At 50.7% G+C, this 23,541-nt stretch overlaps 1 protein-coding gene across 1 annotated transcript in view; it reads left to right on the top strand.

Annotated features, from left to right (window-relative positions):
- KCNK9 (potassium two pore domain channel subfamily K member 9) overlaps nt 1-21,926 on the top strand; it is an 89,035-nt gene extending 67,109 nt beyond the window's left edge. Inside the window, exon 2 of the mRNA XM_058564457.1 lies at nt 21,085-21,926. Coding sequence (XP_058420440.1) covers nt 21,085-21,926 — 842 coding nt within the window. The remainder of the gene's footprint in view (nt 1-21,084) is intronic.
- Nucleotides 21,927-23,541: the final 1,615 nt, after the last annotated feature.

Raw genomic sequence — 23,541 nt, 5'->3', positions numbered from 1 at the left:
GTGCATGAGTGATTGGCGTCTCAAAAGGAAGGGACTTGGGATTCTGTGTGCTCGGCCCTGGGCTGCATGTGTCACATCCCGTGCCCACTTCACCTCCTTTGCAGAAGACGTGAGTGGTTCCTTTTGCTTTGACAGATGAGGAAACCGAGGTTCACAGAGGCTTAGCGATTTGCTCATCCACACGACCAGGGTGAGGACTGCAAGTCCGACTTCAGAACAGCCAACATAGGGGTCCCCAGATGTCACCTCCATTCTGTTGGCAAAGGGTTGGACAGGCTTTCCCACTACAATGGCGATCTGGCTCTTCCAGCAGATCGTCCTGGGAGGAACAGTACTCTGGGGCACGTTTTGATTGGGGGATGATAGGAACAGGGGATGGGATTCGGTTTCCACTAAGATTTGCTGGAGACCTACTATGCGCTGCCTATCTGTGATGCCATTTCACGTCAACTGTGGTGCTCTGAGGAAGTTCAGTAACAAGTGGCAATGTTGTGTTGTTTTTAGTGTTAACAGCAATTTCTATACACCTGGCACTGTTTTATCAGAGTTCAAGTGCTTTGTCAGGCTACCCCATTTAGTCCTCCCAGCCACCTGGGCAGCGGGACCAATCTCATTCCCAAGTGACAGAGGGGATACTGAGTCCCAGAGAGGAGAGACCTTCCTGTGATCTGAGCCTGGTGTTTTTCCCAGGCCTGTTCTTCAAAGCCCACCTTCTCCCAGTGCAGTCCCCTGTGCCCAGCATTTGGCAGTCTCCAAAGAACCACCATGCGGCTAGGAGGGGACCTCACCTGCAGTGGCCACAGAGGCTGAGCGGGTCCTCATTTTCCCCAGGGGCGGAGTGGGGCAGAGCCCATCTTGGCAGTGAGCATGGCCATGTGGGCAGCCGGGCTGCTCATTCCTGCAGGATGGGACGGCCCTCTCCGGTCCAGCTCCCTTGGCCAAGGCTGAGTCTCCCTGCCCTGCACAAGCAGCTCTTGGACACCAAGCCACTAACAAGACAGATGCAGGGCCGCTCGCATGGTCCGAGGGCCATCCCTCATTCCCAGACAGCTGGGCAGCCACTTTAATTAAAAGGGTTCCATGGTTCTGGAGAGATGAATTGAGGCCAGTTTCTGTTTGTAAGCACTTCTTACAGCAGGGATGGAGGTGTCTGGGCAGGTGCTTCTCCACAGGGATGGGTGGGTGGATGGGAACCCTCCCTGTCTCAGATGCTGAGCCCAGGGCTGCATCCCCCATTTACAGCCAGGTGCTGGGCAGAGGGCTTGGCATGTGAGACCCTGGGTAAGTGATGGCCTCTCTGTGCCTCAGCTCCTCGTCTGTGAACTGGGGATATTATAGGCCCACCTGAGAACTCCTCTGTCTCACAGCCTTTATAACACCCTCGTGATTACCGTGCTTCCTGCTGACAATGCCGCTGATTTACAGCCTATAAAACAGTCTCGACACAGAGCATCATCCTCATCGTCATCATCATCATCATCACTGTCATTGTTATCATTACTATCTTGGGCTCCCCAGTGCCTAGCACAGTGCCAGACATATAGCATCACCATCATCATCATCATCTTCATCATGGTCATCACCATCATTATTATCCTCCTCCTCCTCATCCTCCTCCTCATCATCACCATGATCCTCCTCCTTCTCCTCCTCCTCATCAACACCACCACCATGATTATTGTCCTCCTCCTCCTCCTCCTCATCATCATCATCATCTTGGTCCTCCTCCTCCTCATCATCATCATCAACATCGCTACCATCATTATCATCATCATCCTCATCCTCCTTCTCCTCATCATTATCACCATGATCATCCTCCTCCTCCTCCTCACCAACATCACCATCATCACCATCCTCCTCCTCCTTTTCATCATCATCACCATCATCATCATCATCATCATCATCATCATCTTCATCTCCATCATCATCATCACCACCCTCTTCCTCCTCCTCATCACCACCATCATCATCATCACCATCATCATCATCACCATCATCATCATCACCATCATCTTCATCATCATCATCACCATCATCATCATCATCATCCTCCTCCTCCTCCTCATCATCGTCATCATCACCATCATTGTTGCCATCACTATCTTGTGCTCCCCAGTGCCTAGCACAGTGCCCGACATGTAGCATCACCATCATCATCATCATCGTCATCATCATCACCACCGTCATTATCCTCATCATCCTCATTCTTCTCCTCATCACCGACATTGTTATCATCACTATCTTGGGCTCCCCAATGCCTAGCACAGTGCCAGACATATAGTGCAACCATACTCCTCCTCCTCCTCATCATCATTGTCCTCATCACCATCATCATTGTTATCATCACTTCCTTGGGCTCCCCAAGGCCTAGCATAGTGCCTGACACATGGTAGGTGTTCAGCAGTTACCTTTGAAGGAATGAAATAAGGTGCCCACATGTGCTAGGCACTTGGAATGCAGAGAGGAAAGACACAACCATTTCATCCACCAAGACCTGAAGGAAGGAGACGTCCCCTGGACTGTGACAGTCTGTCCGTATAAAGGCAGGTGTACCCCCTTGGAGGTTCGTGAGCCATTGGCCCTGATGTCAGGACCCTCAGCCTTCCTCTTGTCCACTTCCACTCTCCCCTCCTGCTTCTTCACTCCTTTCCCTCCTCCCTGCCCTGGCCTCCTTCTCAAGGCCCTGCCCTGCACCTGCTCCCTTTAGCTGGTTGGGTGGGAGGGGCTAGCCTTCCAGCTCCCATCCTCCCCATGAGACAGTGGGCATTGCTTTGTCATATGTGGAAAACTTGACCCCATCCTGGCAGCAAGGTGGCCTGGGGGACAGGGGTTTGGGGCAGGCAGGTCTGCATTTGAATCCCCACTTTGCCATGTAGACAGCTGGGTGAGCCTCACTTTCCTCATTTGAAATGTGGTTGTAGCAGCCATGCCTCCTATAGGTACCTTGGTATTTAGAACAGCGCTCAGTACATCTCAGTACAGCGAACATCTGTCATGCACTTAATGGTTTCTGTTTGTTCATTCATTTTACAAATTTTTATTGAGGTTCCACTCTGAACCAGACATTGGGGATACATATGGCCTTGAGTCAAACAGGCTCTAGCATGCTCTGTGATGGGCCCCACATGCCCCTCACTCTGCCCAGAGACTGGCTGCCCACCCCTACCTTTCAGGGGTCCATGTGCAGCAGGGGAATGATGCAGATGGTGACTTGAGTCAGGGACCAGTCTGGGCTGCCCCTAGATCCATAGCCAGTGTTATAGGTGATTCCTACCCATCCACTGATCACCCCCTATGCCCCAGGCAGCATGCCTTTGACAAAGCTCTTGAAAGCTCTTGGCAAACACAAGTCCCATGGTGCACACCAGGAGAGGGTCCCTCACTGAGATCCCGGGGCAGACCTGGCATGCCTTGGCTCTTTCTTTGTAATCTACCCACTGCCTCTGTGCTCAAGGATCCCATCTACTCCCAGTTTCGGTCCAGTGTGGGATGATACTGGGCAGGAGAAACACCAAAGGGGACCTCCCTGTCCAGCCGTTTGGCAGGCAGCTACCTCCCTCGTGCCAGGCTTGGCCCTGGGGCTCCGGAAACAAATCAGGGTCAGAGCCTGCCCTTGAGGTGTTCCTGCTGCTCTGGGGAGGACAGATGGCCCTGCACGGCACAGCCGGCCCTCCAGCGCAGATAACCAGGCGGCTTCCAGAAAGTGCCCTTTGCAGGGGGCAGGAGGGAGTGGGAATCTCGAGAGGTGGTGCTGTCCTACAGGGCTAGCGACAGTGGACGTGCCACCCCCGAGACCCTCAGGTGGAGGGGAGTGAGGGCTACGGGGAGGACAAACGGCAGACCCGCGGTGCACACACACCGATGTCTCCTTGCCTAGAGGATGAGGAAGACTCATCGATAAGGCAGGGGCTTTGCAAACGTTCCGTCTGTGGCCCATTCACAGATGCATCTGGACGCCTGCCTTTCTGAGAAGAGGATGGTCAGGCCTCCTGGCCGGCCCTGCCTCAAAGCAGTACCTGACTGTAGCTGCGTGGTGGCTGCCCCTTAGATGGCACATGTTCTCTGCTTTGTCAGGGTCTCCACCTCCCTCTGACCTCTCAGAATGTCCTGCTTCCTCGTGACTGGCACTCACCTGCTCCCAAAGGCATTTGAGCTTGAGATTACCCGCCTAAGGGAGCCAAGAAGTAGGGGCACCTTGACTCAGCACCGTGGGACCCCTCTGTTGAGCCATCCCAGCCCGAGGCTGAGGGACAAGGGAGTGAACCCGCAGGCGAGGTGTGGAGCAGAGGAGGGTGCCAGTGTTCAAGCCAGCACCACAGCTTGAGCAAAGGCCCTGAGGCATAACACAGAAGAAATAAGAACTGTGTGTGCCTGTGACCAGCTCATTTATGACATCTACAAGGTGTCTGGGCAACTGAAGGCAAAATCAAAGACCGGAAGGGCCCAGGGAGAGCCCCTGACACTAGGGAGGCCCATGCTGGCGTTTCGTGGCTGTTGTCCTCCTTAACATTCACAGCGAGCTCCGGGAGAGGACAGACCAGGGCACAAGGTGCTGAAGCTTGTTCTTGAAGCCACGCAGATGGACAGGAGTCAGGCCGAGCTGGTCTGCCGCTAAGCTGGGGTTTTTCCACTCTGCCTGGAGCCTCGGAGACTCCTCAAGTTGCTGTTATGAAACAGGGGGGTCTGGGAGAGCCGTGGCTCTGGGCTGTGTGTGTGCATGTCTGTGTGTGTCTGTGTGAGTGTGTGCATGTGTGTGTGTGTGTGTATGTCTTCCCTCAGTTGCTGGCTGCAGCCTTTTTAGAAGGAGGTCGACACCGGCTGGTTTTGTGGCAGTCGGGGATGGCACACGTATTAGGTGTGTGTCCTTGGGCGAGTGACTGGCTGAAATCCTCTAATCCTCACAGCTCCCGGGGGCTGGTACTGTTATATTCTTGATTTACCAACAAGGAAACAGGATGGGAGGCTGGGAGCCAAGCATTTTTCTGTGCTTGTTATAAGACTCATGTTTAATGCACGTTTCCTATTAGTGATTAGGCGAGGAGAGAGGGGGCTTCTGAGAGTCTTCAGCTTTATCTTGCTTCTTTTCTATCAGCCACTCTCCGGTAGACTGTCTCAGGCCATAGAGGGGGTTGTGTGTGTGTGTGTGTGTGTGTGTGTATATGTGTCTCTGTGTGCGCATGTGTGGCTCTGTGTCTCTGTGTGTATACATCTGTGTGCACACTTGTGTCTGTGTGTGCTTGTGTGTATGTCTGTCTGTGCGTGTGTGCACACACCTGCCCGGGGCCGTCAGCATCATATAGCAGGCTGCACTGTGCAGTCACAGCCACGTCCCAGGCCTCACCCCACTGCTGATGGGATGTCCCAAGATCACACAGCTAGTGACATCCCTGAGACCCAGTTGTCTCACCTGTGAAATGGACATGGCCATCCCTGTCCCGACCGCCCCCTGGCAGATGTGAGGACAGGGTACAGAAGGGCTTTGTGTGCTGTCATGTCTGCAGCAACGTGGGGGTTCTCCTCGGGATCCTGTCAGACAAGATGGACAGGGTGGGTGACGTCAGTCTGTACATATTTGCTCTTCAAGTTCGGCCTCTACGCTGGTAAATCATAACCTCCACTAAGTCTCACTGTGAGCTGGGTCAGCACACACATCCCCAGTATCACTGGCTTAATGCAGTAAGTCACTTCTCTTCTCGTGTCGCAGTCCCTGCATCTCAGCAGGGGCTGTGTTCCATGCAGTCACTCAGGAACCCTGGCTCCCGACAGCTGGAGGCTCCATCCTCCCGGAAATCCTGAGTCCTCTCCATCTTCAGGCAGGGGGTGGGGGGAGAGGAGGTGGGGAGAGAGAGAAAGAGGGGAAGAGAGAGGGAAGGAGAGAGAGAGAGACTGAGAAAGGATACCATGAGGCTGGTTTTTATGGGCCAGGCCTGGAACCCTGCTGCCGGGCCCTGAATCGTATGGCCACGTTGACTTGCAGGGGACCGTGTGGGCCGGCTGTGTGCCCGGGAGCAGGAGGAGGTCATGTACGTGGGTGGGCACCTGCAGGCTTGGCTAGATCCCCCCTGCTTCTGTTGCTTCTTGATGGAGTGAGTGTCTCTCAGTGCGTGAGGCCCTAGACCCCAGCATGGGCCGACGTCGTGTAAGCACAAAGTGGGCTCAAGCTAACAGCCTAAATATGCTGAGGACAAGGCCTGGTAGCGTCTCCTAAGGTCAAGCATCGACCCCATCAGCTGTGACGTGCCCCTGCTCCTCTCTAGACCCCTTCCTACGAGATGTGAGGTCCACGGAGCTTGTTAGAAATGCAGAGTCCCAGGCCCCAGCCTCCTGACTCAGGACTTGCAAGGTAACAGGATCCCGGGTGATCCGATCCGTGTGAACACCGAAGACTGGGAAGCAATGCTCTAGAAGGCACAGGTGCGACACTCTCTCTTCATTTCAGCTGATCAGGTCTCTGAGAGGCACAGACGTGGTTGTGTATTGTTTTCAACTCTAAATGCACCAATGCCTTTGCTCCCCTGTTGACGCAACAGGCTTGAATCACACTCACTTCACAGATAAGGGACGTGAGGCTTGGCATCAGGCCTCCTAACTCCATGTCACCTAGATCCCTGTGTGTCCACAGCTCCTTGGGAATTTACAGTAAGGAGAAGAGAAACTTCCTGGAGAAGGAGGCGTTGAGCTGGGCCCTGAAATAGGAGGCTGTCCTGTGGGGGGGGGGTGCGGGAAAAGTCGGAACAAAGCTGTGGACTCGGCACATGGGGCGGGAGCTGTGGGGCCGTGGCGACCCGCCTGGTTTGGCCAGCATTTCGAGCCCTGAGTAATTTGGCATTCAAGGCTCTCTCTGCTCTGCCCCATCGGATCTTTCCAGTGTGAATTCCGCCTGCTCCCTCCCTCTCATGCGCTCCAGGTGAATTAGCCCCAAAAGCGATTCTCCACAGCAAACAGAAACAAAGCATGAGTTTTAATACTTTTGACTTGGTTTCACTTTTTTTTTAAAAAAAAGTATCAATTATCACTTAATGAGTGGGTATTAATGGGTAGTAAGCTTGACTTTAAATTTTCTTATTCTGCCATAGACTTTTCAAAAAGCCAAATTTTATGTAATTTTTTCCGTGAACTTTATTTTTCAATTTAGATTTGTTCCCCCACATTTCCTTGTAGTTTTTTTTGGGAGGAGGAGAGGTTATGTACTTGGGCTGGGGAGAGGAGAATAGAATGGAAGAGGAGGAACATTTTATTGGGAAGGGATCCAGGAGATCAGAAGGGAAGGACAGGCTTCTAGCAAGCTCCCTTACAAACCGGAAAGTCTGGGCACCAGGCTGCAGTGTCAGGGCTGGTTGAAAGCAGGGACTTCGGCTGGGAACCCAGGTCAGGCTAACTCTGGGGCTTAAAAAGATAACTCACTTGCCCCATGTTTCTTATCCGTGCTACGGAGATAACACCACTCACCTTGCAAAGAGTACCCCGCCCCCCCAGTAAAGGAGTTAACAGATGTACAACATTGTAGCTCAGATCCTGGCACAGTGTATGCCCTCAATAAATGGTGGTTGTGGTCGTCATCATCGTCGTCTTATTGTTGTTATTATGTTTTGTCAATGCTACCCTTAATTGATGGTGACTCCTGAGAAAAAATTCACCACGTGACACATATCATCCATGAAAAAGATGAATGACTCTTCCTAGTGGTTCCTGGGTTCTGGACGCCGTCCCAGGAGAAACGTGGGCTGTGAGCCCATGCGGCAGGATTCGTGTTTCTGCAGTCGGCCGAGCGCCCGCCAGAGGGCGCCCTTGCATCTTTGGTCGCTGACGAGCGGTCCGCGGCTCTGTAGCGAGCGGGCCTGGAGATGCTGCAGTCTGTAGGCTTTAACATCATTTCAACCGTTAAACTCTTTATTGGCCCCATTTTATATGAAGCTCTTCAAAGCAAACTTATTTGGTGGATGGGGGGACCTCTAGCCTCTTTCAACGGCGTGGTGCCGTGCTTCTGCGGTTCCAAGCTAAGATGTTCAAGTCGCTGCTGGGCTGGGAGGGGTGTGCCTTGACGGGGTCTTGTTCAGGTCGGAGCTGGGGCCGTGGTGAGTCCTCAGTAGAGCCCCAACAACCCTCTGAGATGGGGCTGCGTTGCCATCTTATGGATGGAGGGAGCTGGCTGGGCCACCACTCTTCTCAGAGCCTCGTCTTCACCTGCTGCTCAGAAGGGCTCAGCTGGCAGGCCTGAGCCTCGGACCCTGGTCCAGGCTCTTCCCCCACACTCTCCCACCCAGCCGTGCCCTCAAATCTGTGCTGCGGGGCCTTCTGTTGGTGGAGGTGGCCCATGGCTGACGTCTGTCACCTGTATCCAGAGCCCCCCGGGGCCCCCAGTGTGAGGCAAGCCCAGGCCAGCTGGCCCCTTATTTCCAGGACCCCACAAAGCCCCCTGGGGCAGTAGCCACTCTCCCACCTCCCTCATCCTTCCAGGCTCCTTTTACCCATGTGCAAAATGGGAAGAGTTTGGCTTTAAAAATAATGGCTTTTTTTCCTTTTTCGTTGAAGTAAAATTCACATAACGTAAAATTAACATTTTAATGTGAACAGTTCACATGGCATTTAGTACATCCACAATATTGTGCAACCACCACCTCTGTTTAGTTCCAAAACATCTTCATCACTCCAAAAGGAAACCCCAGACCCATCCAGCAACCACTGGGTCTTCCGCCCTCCTGCAGCCCCTGGCAACTGCTGATCTGCCTCCTGGCTCTATGGATTTGTCTATTCTGGACATTTCACATAAATGAAATCATACAATATGTGGTCTTTTGTGTCTGGCTTCTTTTGCTTCGAATAATGTCTTCAAGGCTCATCCACGTTGTGGCATGTATCAGAATTTCCTTCCTTTTTAAGGCTGAGTAATATTGCATTGTAGGGATGGACCACATTTGCTTACCCATTCATCCATTGGTGGACATTTGGGCTGTTTCCCCCTTTCGGCTGTTGTGAATAGTGCCACTATGAACATTCCTGTACAAGTATTTGAATACCTATTTGTAACTCTCTTGGCTATATACTTAAGAGTAGAATTGCTAAAAATAATTTTTAAAGAATATATTTCTATCCTTGATTTTTTGAGGAATCTCCATACTGTTTTCCATAGTGGCTGCACCAGTTTGCACTCCCACCAGCAGTGTATGAGAGTTCCTTTCTCTCCATATCCTCTCCAACACATGTTGTTTCCTGTCTTGTTAATTATAGCCATTCTGACGGGTGTGAGGTGATATCTCATTGTAGTTTTGATTTGCATTTCCCTGATAGTTAATGATTGAGCTATTCCACTGCTGGGTATTTATCCAAAGAACTTGAAAACACCAATGTGTAAAGATACATGCACCCCTGTGTTCATTGCAGCGTTATTCACAATAGCCAAGACTTGGAAGCAACCTAAGTGCCCATCAAGGGCCGAATGGATAAAGAAGCTGTGGTATATATACACAATGGAATACTACTCAGCCATAAGAAACAATGAAATCCAGCCATTTGTGACAACATGGATGGATATTGAGGGTATAATGCAAAGTGAAATAAGTCAGAGGGAGAAGGTCAAATATCGTATGATATCCTTCATTAAGTAGTAGATAATAACAACAATAAACAAACACATAGGGACAGAGATTGGATTGGTGGTTACCAGAGGGGAAGGGGGGAGGGAGGAGGGCGAAAGGGATAATTTGGCACATGTGTGTGGTGATGGGTTGTAATTAGTATTTGGGTGGTGAACATGATGTAATCTATACAGAAATAGAAGTAAAATGATGTACACCTGAAATTTATACAGTGTTATAAACCAATGTTACTGCAATAAACAAAAAATTAAAAAAAAAAGGCAACTTCAAAAAAAAAAAGAATATATTTCTTTGTTACTTGGGTCTGCACTGAGTAGAGAAGTTACAGAGCAAACCGTAGAGTCCTACTTTCTACGTCCCCACTGACTTCTGGGGTAGTCACCGCCGTCTGCAGCAGTGGCCTCATTCCCACCCCCACGGTGCCCCCTCGATGCGTCTACACCCCCATCTGAAGGGTTTCCTGATGCCCGCCTCGCTAGGTCCTTGCGGGAGCTGGAGGAGAAGGGCACGGGGCTGCCAGGCTGCGTTTCCTCATCCACAAGATGGGGATAACAACACTTCATTTGGTCCCCACTGGATCCTCACGGCATGAAGGAAGCGGGGCCCGGGAGGTGCAGCCACGTTGCTGGGAAGAGGCCCAGCTGGAGTCTGGACCTGGGTTTCTATGAGTCCACCATCTGCAAGACGCTCCTGAGTAATAACCACAGACTCCAAGAGATGAACTGTCCATTTCGCACAGTCATGGGGAGCGGGCGCCAGGCCGTCTGCTGAGCGCGGAGGCTCCCTGAGGCCAGGATCTGCCCTCACCCAGGGCCCCTCATCCCGGCCTTCCCAGCCTTCCAGGAAGGGGCTCTCTGGGCTCTCCCAATGGGGTCCACACGAGGCCACACATGGGACAGAAGAGGAGAAAGGCCTGTCATGAGCTGTAGTCAGGAACGTGCAAGCTTGCGTATTTTAAAGATATATATTTTTAGGTCCCCTTTTCCCCCTTAAGACATAAAATCAAGGGAAACCCCAAGGAAACTTTTTGGGAAGTTAATAATAATAAAAAAGCCTATGAGGGAATTGCTCTTTCATTAAATAAAACACCAAATCTGTGAGATTTTCTTCCAGGGAACACAGAGTGCCAAACCCGTGAGTAAGTCATTAGGGTCTGCTGGTGGCTCCAGGAAGGGCTATGGCTTTGGGACTTGGAATCTCAGCGTTCCCATCTGTGACAAGGGTTCATGTGTCCTGTGGGGTGGAGTTCCCACGAGGATTGTCGGCGGGGGGCGGCCTCAGTCTGCCCAGGATGACCATGCTCGCCTCTCCTTGGCGCTCTGCACCGGGCAGATGCTCTGTGGGCGGTGCCACCTCTTGCTGCCTTTATTTGTGCATCTGTGAAATGGAACCAACTGGCGATTCTTGCCCCAGCGGGCTCACAGTGATGGAGGGGAGGTGAATGTGGGGAAGTGAGGGGGGGCTTGGTGGTGGGGGCCTCGGGTCTCTCATTGGCCTCTGCTGGCTGGCCCCTGCTGCCCCACCTTCGCTGCCCCCGTCCCTTCCGTTGTTCTCTCTTCTCCATTTCTGGATCATCATGACCATCTGTTTTAGACAAACAGATGGTCTGTTTTGTCTTATTTTGTTTGGCCTGAGCCACGTTTTAAAATATTTAATTAGACATCAGTTAGATCCCACTTTTAAAAAATCCGTATTTCCAGCTTCTCTTTAAAAATCAGGGTCGCCCTGGCCCGCAGCCCTGGTTGCTGGGCTGGGGAGCAGCTGCTCTCTCAGAGGACCTGGCTCTCCAGCTGGCACCGGACCTGGTTCACCTCACCTACCCATCTCCCCTCAGACAGATCTGAGGCTGCTTGTAAGAAGAATCATGTGAGGTGCGGGGGCGTGTGAATTACAAAGCGCGTTGTTATCCACGCAAAACTGTTATTCATTATTTGTAGTCATGCTAAGGCGTAGGACCTGTTGAGTGTTATCAGTTGCCATCAAAACACTGGCTGAAGCCAAAAGATTTCCTGGGGGACAGACTGGAATGTCTCTGAGTAGGGCTGACTCTAGGCTGGCCTCAGACACAGGGGCTGGAATGACAGTCCCCGTCTCTCAGGTCAGGACATTCCCCTCTGTGGTTGGGTTCATCCTCATGGTGATGAAATGCCTTCAGTGGCTCCAGACATCACACTCTGGCACCCTTCAAGTCTGGCGGGAAAGAGCAAAAGGCTCATTGGTTCAGAGCTTGGCTGGTGAGCCAATCAGAGCCCACAAGAAACATCACCCCCTCTCAGGGATTGAACGGGAGACCTGCACATAAGCCCAAGCCCATGTGGTGATACCTAGTGGAAATCAGGGTTCTGTGAGAAGGGCGACTTGACCCGGGGCAGCTGCAACAAGGGAGCACCCTTTCAGATGAAAGAATGAATGCTTTGTAAAGTGCTGTGTAGCTGGAAGGGACCGCTTCATGCCTGTTCCCCTTTACGGAAGAGAAAGTAAGGCTTAGAGAGTCCAGGTGCCTTTCCCAAGGTCATGGTTGGTAAGTAGGAGGTGGAGCAAGATGCAGACCTTGGAGCTTACTGCTTCCTGCCCAGGAACCTCCTAAGGACACTCCTGCCCACTCCCCCACCTCCCTGTCCCCCACGGGGCCCATGAATCATTTTCCTTTTTGGTGTTTGCCGGCACCTGGGTGTTAGTAATCATGAGGAGATCATTCGAGGGCTTGAGCAGGGCCAAGGCCATGGTAGGATGGATGAGTGGGATGCTTGTTGCAGGCTGAAGTGGGAACCAGCCAGGAAGCACTAGGGGCCGAGGGCAGCTCCCTTCTCCAGCAAAGCCACCCTGAGTCATTCTTTAATGGAATTTGTGCCTATTTTAATTCCTACCAGCACAAAAACCTTGCATGTCCTTTATAAATATTTCATTCTCTTTCAGCAACAAATTTCCTGATGCCCAAATGTCTATGTGGCTATCCCCTTCCCTGTGCTGGGCAGTCAGACCCCAGCCCTAGGCCGCTGTGGGCTGGAGGAACAGTCACTACAACCCTCACCTGGCACCTGGCCTTGACGGCCGCTTCTGCTCAGGGAGCAGCCAAGCTTCCCTGGGAGTCAGGATCGCAGTGAACTGGACAGAAGAGACTGGGAGGCATGGGGTGGGAGGGGACCACCCACGGTCCCTAAGGGGCAGAGTCAGGGCTCCAATGCGGGTGGGCCCAATGCCAGGGGCTAATCTCGTCCACTCTGCTGCAGTGTCCCGGAGCGGGAATTCAAAGCAGGGTTGATTGCTTCTTGCAGAGGGATCAGGGCAGGCTTCAGGGAGGGGCACTCCACCGTCGGGGAAGCTTTGCAAACTGTGAAATGCTGTGTAAGTCTGGAAAGATCATTTTGGCCAGCTGTTGATGGGCCTAGATGTCCATGGAACAGGAAGGAGCCACGGACAGGTCTTGAGCACCAGAGTGTTGGGAACAAAGCTGGTCTGTGACCTGCGTTGCCCAGTGGCCTTATTCACGGAGGGCAGAGCCTACTGGATGCTCAGGGGTCTTTACCGAGGTGCTGCCCACAGCAGGAGCGGGGCCTGGAGAACTTCTCGTACCTGGTGGCAGTCAGGCTTCTGGGAAACCTCATTGGAGCCAGCGAGGAGCACAAGGCCTCCTGCAAACCACAGCTGGTTCTGCGAGGAGCCCCAGACCCAATAGAAACTACTAGTTTTATTACCCTCCTTCCCTGCCTCTCTCTCCTTGGGGAAGATGGAGCCTATTCATTTTGTTTTATTTTGTTAACCAGCTGCAGCCAAAAGATGCAGGTCTCTTCTCTGCAAAGCCTCTCCCAGGACAGATCAAAGAGACTCACGAAGTATATTAGAGGGACCGTGAAATCAAGCTGGATGATGCATTGTCTTGGGCAAAGCTGCCTCCAGCTGCACCGGGCTCCGTGGTGGGCTTAGGGATTGGCTCGGACCTCCAGGCAGGCCCTGGAAGACAGAAATCATTTTCATAGCGCTGCATCTCTCTAAATTCTGAGTGCCTTCTCCATGCCAGTCTCTGGGATCTGCAGAGGTGAGTCAGGATCAGCCTCTGTCCTCCTTGTGGCTCATGGTCTGGCCAGAAGGCAGTGAAAGGAAGGAATGACCGGCCCCCCAATGGCTGGGCCCACGGTGGCCTTAGCTGTGACTCCCCAGCGGGGTCATTCAGGATCTGTGAGTGAGTGAGGAGTGCAGTCTGGGTGGTGGTGCTGCCTTGGGGGCCCCAGCCCCCTATTCTGGATTTGGGGATGGCAGCAGGCACAGGATGAGCCAGCTGAGAAGGCCCAGGAGAAGCGAGTGGGCTGCTGGGCAGTTCCATCATGCCCAGACATCAGTGGCCAAGGACCAACTTGGGTGCTTGGGTGCTGACAGGCCTGCACCCAGCATCTGAATGCCAGCTTGGGGCAGGGGCTCAGCTCCAATGGGGCCTTGACTCAAAGGCCACAGAGCTCCAGGTGAGGGCACGGAGAGGTGCCTGTGAGCCTGAGGTCAGCTTTGGGTGGTGTCTTAGTCTGCGTGGGCTGCAATAACAAAGACTGTGGGGCTTAAACAACATTTATTTCTCACAGTCATGGAGGCTAGGAGTCCCACCCAGCCCTCAGATGTGGTGCTTGTTGAGGGCTCTATTCTTGGCTTGCAGATGGCCGCCTTCTTCCTGTGTCCTCACGTGGTAAGAGCGAGAGCAAGCTCGCTCCAGTCTCTTCCTCTTCTTGTAAGGGCACTAATCCCATCATGGGGGCCCCACCCTCATGACCTTGTCTAAACCTAATGACCTCCCAAAGGGCCCCCCCCCAAATGCCATCCCACTGGGGGTTGGGGCTTCAGCATGTGAATTTGAGGGGGACACAGACATTCGGTCCATAGCAGGTGGAGACCTGGGAACTTCGTGAGGGGTTGATTCTCTTTAGCTCTGTCTCTCTCTGCTCCATGTCGTTGGCCCCATTTTGCAGATCAGGACACCGAGGTGTCCTTGTAGGGTGCTCAGGAGTCATAGAGCGGACTCCAGAGTCAGCATTTCAAGGTGAGGTTATTTTTACAGTTACTATCCCCTTTTCAGATCTGTAGGTTAGAAAGCCCAGCACTGGCCTGCTGAATAGAGTTGGGCAATGCAGCCCTCTCTGATTAGCGGGGAGGCTGGCCAGGTGAATGGAGGTTCTCTTGAGGGGCTGATTTCACACATTCCTTTCTTAACAAATAACCTTTTTCAGCTCTTAGAATGTTCTAGTCCTCTCCAAGCTTAGCAAGTGGGTACCCTTCTAGGGGTTGGTTTCATGTGCTGGAAGGTGGGGCTGGGCACAATTTGATTCTCCTAAACCTTATTCACTGCACACATCCACATTCACTCTGCCCCCTCTGCCCACCTGCCCTGCCCTCAGTGCTCCTGGCATAAAGGCCACGATCCTGGGCTCAGGCCCCAAGCAGAAGCCCATTTCCTCTGCCCTCTGCCTGATCCTTGGCCCTGCCAGCTGCTGACAGGTCCAAATGGGCAGTGAAAACCCAGGTCCAAGGAGAGGGGCTGGTTGGTAAGAGCAAGACAGGACCTGAAGCATTGAGTGGTGTCCGAATTCCAGCAGAGGGGCGGCCTGAGCACACCCCACCCACCTCTTCTCCTGACGAATCCCTATTCATCTGTCAAAACTCTGAGGGCTCCTTGGAGACAGTGACCTCTGAGTTGTTCCCCAGTCTGAGTTGGGTGCCTTCTCTGTGCTTCCCCGGCACCCAGCATGGGCCCCGTGGTGAACCTTTCTGCCAGGCAAAGCAGATGACTCTGACACTGTGTTCCGCTTCCTCCAGAGTTTGCAGTCAGGTCCTTTGTTCATCTCTGATCCTCCAGCAGCTCACAAAGGTCCTGGCATGGAGAGGGTACCAGCTGGTGTCTGACCCGCGGCCCCCTCTTGTGCCCCCCTGACCCCACCGCTCAGGTAAGCTAAGCCAGGTCTCAGGTGCTGGGGTCATTCTGACAAGGGATCTACCTCCCATCATGGCAGTGAGAGGCCTTGAATTTGATTCAAAAGCTGTGTCCTTCTCAGCTCCAGCACTGGGCTGGGACCTGTGAGCATCTCCAGGGTGGGGCCTCCAACTTGGCCCAGCAGCACTCAGCTCCCTCCCACCTTGGACACCCCATGGTGCTCTGCAAACACTGCTGGAAGGAAGGATGGGGAGCGGGGACTTGGCCCTGGATGGGAAGTTGGGGTGATAATAGGTGCTGTGAGCGAGGGGTGAGGACACAGCAAAGGCTGGGGGCTGGCAGGCCCAGGAAATTGGGGTGGGTCATCGCCCGACACAGACCCTTGGGTGACTCAGAGGAGCTCCAGGGCCCTGAACTGAGCTGGTGTCCTGAAACTCAGGGAGCTCGGTGTTTGGGATGCAGTCGCTGTGTGTGCAGTGCTGGGGGTGGCTTTTCTGGCTGTCAGTGCAGTCACTGTGCCCATCAGTGGCCCCCACGACTGGCCTCACAGTTTGTGGCCACCCAAGTAGACTATTGGGGCCAACAGTGGGGCCGTCAACAAGTGTGTCTCTGACTTTGCACACACAGAGAGGTCAGCAGGAAGGGGGAGGCCTGACTGGGCAAGGATGAACAGTACCAGCTGCTATGTGCCCTGTGTGCAGGGAGCTTTGCACCCAGTGGCTTGTGGCCTTCACATTCCCCAGTGGTGGGGCTCTGGGTGGCAGTCATGCTGGCCACTGTTGGGCACCTCTGGGGGGTGCCAGGCATGGGGCTGGGCAAGGAATATGCCTTTTCTTGCAGGGTGGCTGTGAGCTGATCTAATATCCCGCTTTCACCCTCATCCTCTACATCCATCCAGTGAATGGAGTGACTCTGCCAAGGTCACGTGGCAGCAGCCTGGAGGCATCCATCTGGGGCTACCTGGTCTCAGCATCTTCTCTGTGTCCCGTGCATGCCTCCCAAACCATGTGTAAATCAATCTTAGACATCTCTTTGCTGAAATGACAAATTATTCATTTATGATGATGCAAGGATGAACAGCACAGTTGGGATTCCTGAAGTTATGTCACCTCTGCAGGGCTTGGAGATGGAGGAGGAACTGGCTCCTGGGGCAGGGGTGGGGGTAGGGTGAGCCTGGGGTCTTAGAGGGAAAACCCAGATGGTGATGTGCCTCCTGCACTCCCAAGATTGGTCCTCACAGATGGGGTAGGAGGCGACCAAGCAGAACAGTCAGCCCAGCCTGAGGGTCATCAGTGGCCTTGCGACACCCATGCCCCCAACCTTTGCCAAAGGCCCTCGTTTGCCAGGCACTGGGTGGGGCTCTGGGCATGGGCTGGCTGGCTGGAGGCCCCTGGGAGATTTTGGGGAAAGAAGAAGTCACTGTGGATCCCCTGTGTGTAGTCAACATTCTGGAAATGTTTGAATGGATAATGAATGAATAGATGAATGAATATGGCTCCCAACCCAGGGAAGCTAGGATGCATTCATTCATTCACAGATGAAAAAAGCACAGCCTTTCAGGCCTCGAGTTGTCACCCAGGTGCTGTGAGAACATCAAAGATGTGTACCTCCTTCTCTTTTTGGGGAGGGCTTAGCAGCCATCTCCCTGTCACGTATGTCGAGCATATGTGCATTTTGTACATTCTCCTCCGTGTATCTTATACATGTAACCTGTAGATATTGTGTGTACTATTCAAATCTAAATATGTGCAAACAGTCCCTGCAGCACATACGTAAATGTGGCGTCCACATCCTGGGCCTCCAGGGTACTCTAAATGCACACACACATATACTGCAGAGATGGAATTTGTTCATGAATGTGGGTGTGCTATGAGGATACTGTATATGCTTTTACTGTTTTGGTATAATAGGTATATATGGTATGTGTCTTGTGCCCATATGTTCCACACGCATGTGCATTTATTCAAAACAACACACACGTCTTGTTCACGAAGTTTCAGGTATACACATGTGTATTCTGAATAGGAATCCACAGATGCCATGTCTGTGTGTTCCATACATGTATGTGTGTTCAGTACAGATACTTTATGAATATTCTTTATGTAGACTTGATATGTGTAGACCTGTTTGCACGCAGTGCCCACAGTGTTGTATCATATGCAGACATGGTAAGCAGACCAGTGGAGAATACACATGGTATATCAGTTAGGGTCTTTTCAGAAAACAGTGCTCTCCAATTGAGCAATTAATTAATGGGCTATTCTTAAACTCTTCTGGAAAGTGTGGGTAGGATGGAGGGAAAGCAACAAGGGAAGGTGGGGTACCCAAGGTTGAGCAACAATGGAGAGCTGTCAACATGCCTGGGGAATAGTTACTGGAACTTGTAGAGAGTAGCTCTGTGTTGTGAGCCTGCTGGCAGATGCAGCTAATTGCCAAGGTCCCCATCTTCCTTCCTTCCTCTGACCTCCTACTGTGGCTGTCCATTGGATGAACTCAACTGGAAACCGAGGGCCGAGGAACACTTGATGGAGCTCATAAAGTCTCGCCTCCCAGGGGAGAGAGAGGGTCTGGAGATGGGTGTACCTAGATGGGAAAACTGAAGATATCTTGCAAGACCTTCTTTTCCCTGGAAGGCATTGCATGTTCTGCAACTTGCCTCCCAGTTTTGTAGGAATAGTCCTGTGTCCCAGACCACTGGGCCTCTAGGAAATTTATTAAAGGCCCTGAATTTTGATGGTGTTCATTTCCCACACTCTCTCACACACATGTCTCATTAAGGAATGGCATTGCTGTAATAGACCAGTGAGATATACTGTTGGGTGTCGAAATGATCAAGTTCTTTCATTCTGTAGTATGTCAGATAGCAGGAGAATTGCCATAACCCTGAGATGGGATATACAAGTGGACTGCTGTCCAGGCCACATCAAGGAAAATTGCTTCTGATCACCTTTACTGACAGGAATGTGTGTGTGTGTGTGTGGGATGCACCTGATGTGCAGTTTTGACCCAGAAAATGCTGTATTGGTTTCCTCCAGTAAATATATTACATCCGGAACTGTTAGCTAATATTACCACCTTATTAAGTTTCAACAATCTACTGTTCTCCAACATCCATCTGGCTTTTGTATCAGTTTCACAGGTGAGCTATATGGAGATGTAGTGGGATTCTCATCCCTGCGTTTTGTATAAATATAAACCCACTTGTTTACCAAGATGTGCTTCATTCTTTCCTGAAGACCTGTCCCCATCTGGTATCATTTCCCTCCAGGCAGAAGAACTTCCTTTAGTAATAATGCTGTGCAGATCTGCTGGTAACAAGTTTTCTTCAATCTGAAAATGTATTTTGCCTTCATTCTTGAAGGATATTTTCTCTGGATGTACAATTCTGAGTGAACAGTCTTATTTAAAATCTCTTTAAAGATGTTATTCCACTATTTCCCGGCCTTCATTGTTTATGATTAGAAGTCAGTTGTTTATCAAATTGTTCTTCCCCGGTAGTGATTTGTTGCTTCTCTCTGGTTGATTTCAAGATTTTCTCTCTTTGGCTTTCAGCAGTTTGACTTTGTTGTGTGGTTTTCTTTGTATTTATCCTGCTTGGGAGTCACTGAGCTTCTTGAATCTATAAATTTGTGTCTTTCGCCAAATTTGGTTAATTTTGGCTTTTATTTCTTTAACTTTTTTGGTCTCATTCTCTCTTTTCCTTCTGGGACACCTTTTGATATTGTCCTACAGGTCTCTGAGGCTTCGTATATTTATTTGTTTTTGATCTTAATTCTTCTCTGTTCTTCAGATTGGATAATTTCTATTGATCTGTTGCTCTTCTCTTCATCTTTCTATTCTCCATTCTATCCTTCCTGGTCTGACTCCAACTTTGTCACGTAATTTACCCACTTTTGTAAGGGCTGTGGGGTTTCTGAGGGGTCACAACTCAGTGCTGGCACAGTGGGATTGAGCTCCAGAGAGGAAGAGGAGAAGGCCTCCTGGAGACAAACATGTGACATCTCTCTAGGGAGAGCTTGTCCCCCGGGGCAGGTAGGACATGGCACATATTCATGCCAAGGGAGAGACAGGCAGACAGAATGTAAGTGATGAAGCCCTGGTAGAGAGCTGTGGGCTAGAGAGGTCAGAGAAGGCTTCCTGTGGGAGACAGTGGGAGGGGTGGAGGTCTTAGGGTCTGGTAGGTCCCTACTGAGTACCAGGCCCTGGGCTAGGTGCTCTCTGATCTCAGTAGATCCACACAACAACTCCACCTGGGAAATATTATTATCCCATGGAACAGATGAAGAAACTTGGGTTGGGAGAGGTTGTCTGGGGCCCAAGATAATGCAGCTGGTTAAGTGACCGTAAGCCCATGAGTTTGTGGCTCAGGGTAACATTAGAGAAGCCTTTCTTGATGGGGCAGGATTTGAGATGTTGGAAGGCCACCTTCATCCTCCAAATTCTCAATCCAAATACTCCCCATGATCCAGATTTTTTTTTGAGCAGCATTAGTCCCAGAACTTGAACTAGAACCTATTGGGTCCTGTGTTCCTTCTACCATATTGTGCAGACCCTATCCTGGCTCTGACATTAGCGTTGACCAGCTGGGTGACCCTGGCAGGTAACTTCACCTTTCTAGCACCACCTTCCTCATTTTGAATGTGAGGAAATACAGGCTCAACTTTGCATAGTTGATATAGGGGATCAGCAAAGTAATGTGCTGTGAAGTTGCATAAACAGTTTCAGAAGCACTTACAACACATGAGCTCTTTAAGGATTATTTGTTCCCTTTTTTCTGACAAGGGCACATTCATACAGTGACACAAATTTACTCATTCCTTTAGTAAAGAAATATTTTATGTGCTAGGTATTACTCTAGGTGTGGGGTATACAGCAGTGAACAGAACAGATAAAAATCCTTGTCCTCCTGGTGTTTATGTTCCACTCTGCAATTACCTCTCTGATTCAAACTCTCTGCTTTTAAGCCTCATTCTTGGTGGCTGAAAACTCCGAAGAAATCAAGTTACCCAGCTATTACATAACTAACTCAGTTTCCTTGTCAGTGGTGTCAGAATAATGCCTATTTTATAGGGTCATTAAGGGGTTAGAATGAGGCGGTGTATGACAAGGAATCAGCACAGAGCCTGGCATAAAGCAGTTAGCATTCTTGACTTTTCACTCTGAATGTTGATCTATGGTGGGCACATTTAATTTTCTCCCTTGGGCTTGCTACTTTTGCAATTTTCTTATTATTGAATATGTGGCTTTTCTTTTTAAAAACTTTCTATTGCTCTAAGAAAAACAGTGAAATGCTCCCAAAACTCCTCCTCTGAATTGCCCCACATGAAATGCTCCAAACCAGCCGTCCCAACTCCAAACCTCATGTGACATTTCTTCACTGGTTCTCATTGTTCTTCTCTTGCCCTCCCTCCAGGTTATGGGCTCCAAACTCACTCCCAACTGAAATTCCCCAATCCCCATCCCAACCGAAATGCCTCAAATCCCCTCACCACTGAAATGCCCCAAATCCACCCCCACCCCAAACCTCATGGGACCTCTCCTCACTCTTCTCCCTGTTTTCTCACCCCCTCCCCTCAGGTTATGGGCACGCTGCCCCCGGCACCGACGCGGGCAAGGCCTTCTGCATGTTCTATGCGGTGCTGGGCATCCCGCTGACGCTGGTCATGTTCCAGAGCCTGGGCGAGCGGATGAACACGTTCGTGCGCTACCTGCTGAAGCGCATCAAGAAGTGCTGCGGCATGCGCAACACAGAGGTGTCCATGGAGAACATGGTGACCGTGGGCTTCTTCTCCTGCATGGGGACGCTGTGCATCGGGGCTGCCGCCTTCTCCCAGTGCGAGGAGTGGAGCTTCTTCCACGCCTACTACTACTGCTTCATCACGTTGACTACCATTGGGTTCGGGGACTACGTGGCCCTGCAGACCAAGGGCGCCCTGCAAAAGAAGCCACTCTACGTGGCCTTTAGCTTTATGTATATCCTAGTGGGGCTGACAGTAATTGGGGCCTTCCTCAACCTGGTAGTCCTGAGGTTCTTGACCATGAACAGCGAGGACGAGCGGCGGGATGCTGAGGAGAGGGCGTCCCTTGCCGGAAACCGAAACAGCATGGTCATCCACATCCCCGAGGAGGCGCGGCAGGGCCGGCCCCGGTACAAGGCGGACGTGGCGGACCTGCAATCCGTGTGCTCCTGCACATGCTACCGCCCGCAGGAATACGGTGGCCGCTTGGCGGCACATCAGAACTCCTTCAGCGCCAAGCTCGCCCCCCAGTACTTTCACTCCATCTCTTACAAGATTGAAGAGATCTCACCAAGCACATTAAAAAACAGCCTCTTCCCATCCCCCATCAGCTCCATTTCTCCTGGGTTACACAGCTTTACCGACAACCACAGGCTGATGAGACGGCGAAAGTCCATTTAGGGTGTGGGGAGGGAAATACGAACAGAAAAAGTCACATTTGCCATATTTGATGTTACGTTCCATTAGCCCAACTCGTCTTTTCTTCCTTATTTATTTATTATTATTATCCTTTATTATTATTATCATTGTCATAATTATTACTTTCTCTCCTTTCTTTCTTGGTTTCATTGCTTCCCCACCTTCCCAGCGAGACAGAGCAGGCCAAAGGGAAAAGAAAGGCCCGTCCTCTGAAACTCGCATCTGAGCATGAAGCATGGATTTCTTCCTTCCTTCCCAGCGACGTATGCCTTACATTTCTCCCCAGCCTGCCCCATCTCTGGGGTGGTTTTCCCAGGACAAATGTGAGACCAAGATCAGGTGACAGAGCTGAGGATACCCAACCCAAAGTTGCACACCAAGCTGAGAGTTTTGAGTGCCCACCCACAGTGGTGTCTCTGACCTAACTCCTTTCTCTTTTCCTCCCAAGCAGTGGGTGGCTGTGTGTGTGTATGTGAGTGTGTGGTTTGAGTGTGTGTGAATGAATTCACACGCCAGTGTGCTTGTGTATGTGTACCATGCGACAAGATGGAAAGTATCAGGTATTCATTTTCCTTTTCCATCACACAATTTTGTTAATAGCCTGCTTTTGGCTGCTTCCAAACAAAACGGGAAAACAAAACCCACGAGGTTATTGATTTATCATTTTGCCAAATCAAGCATGTTCCATAAACAGTCTTTATCCCAGATGTATCATGATCATATTTTTAAAATGCTAGGTTCTAAATTATATTAACTTCTTTTTAGGGGGTGGGTGGGCAGGAAGACATGGATCATTTTAGCTTGTCAGTTCAAAAATTTTTAAAAAGCATGCACTTTGTTAAACTGGTATGCATTATCAACACAAGAAAACAAAACTAGCAATGGAATAATCAAAAGCCAATAATAACAATTTATTAAGACATTTTTAATTTTGTCATCTTCGGTTCCAACAATTTACCATGCAACTGGAAGTGTTAGAGGAAACTGGAAAATTGTTGGAACCACAGAATATCTATTTTATCATTTCCCTCTTATTTAGATGAAGATGATGATGATAATGTTGATGGTGATTTGTGCAGCATCTACCTGCATGAATAAGAATTACAGTTTGGGATGCTTGGATGAGAATGGGTATTAGTAGGTGGATGTAGTTTCTTTTCCTAATAAAAAAATGACAGGGAATCCTTTGTTTAAAAAAACCATATATATGTATTTCAAGAAAGATTGTCTCTAATTGCATTTGATTTGTAAATAAGGGAAAGTTCATGTTGGTCTCAGGAAGAGTTTAGAGGCAGGAAGATGTGTCTTGGCCTGCTGGGAACTTGTCAATCTCAGGGGACAATTTGTCTGAGTAGTGGAGAAATTCCTCCCCACTCTCACTAGGGGATGACCCAAAAGAGAAGCCCTGCTAATTTCCTGGGGGACAGTTAGGCTATACAATATGGCACATTGGAGGCCCTTTCAATGACAGAAGTAAAGGAAAGTGTGACCTCCAAATCCATGGAGGGGACTTGCATTTCCCCTGTTACCATCCCTGCAATTTCTAAAAACTATCCATCCTCCCACTCCTTTTTCGTAGACTGGAAGTTCATGGCTC

This window comes from Diceros bicornis, chromosome 21, assembly GCF_020826845.1.
Source record: "Diceros bicornis minor isolate mBicDic1 chromosome 21, mDicBic1.mat.cur, whole genome shotgun sequence".
Taxonomy (NCBI): domain Eukaryota; kingdom Metazoa; phylum Chordata; class Mammalia; order Perissodactyla; family Rhinocerotidae; genus Diceros; species Diceros bicornis.
This window is presented reverse-complemented; position numbering and strand designations above follow the sequence as displayed.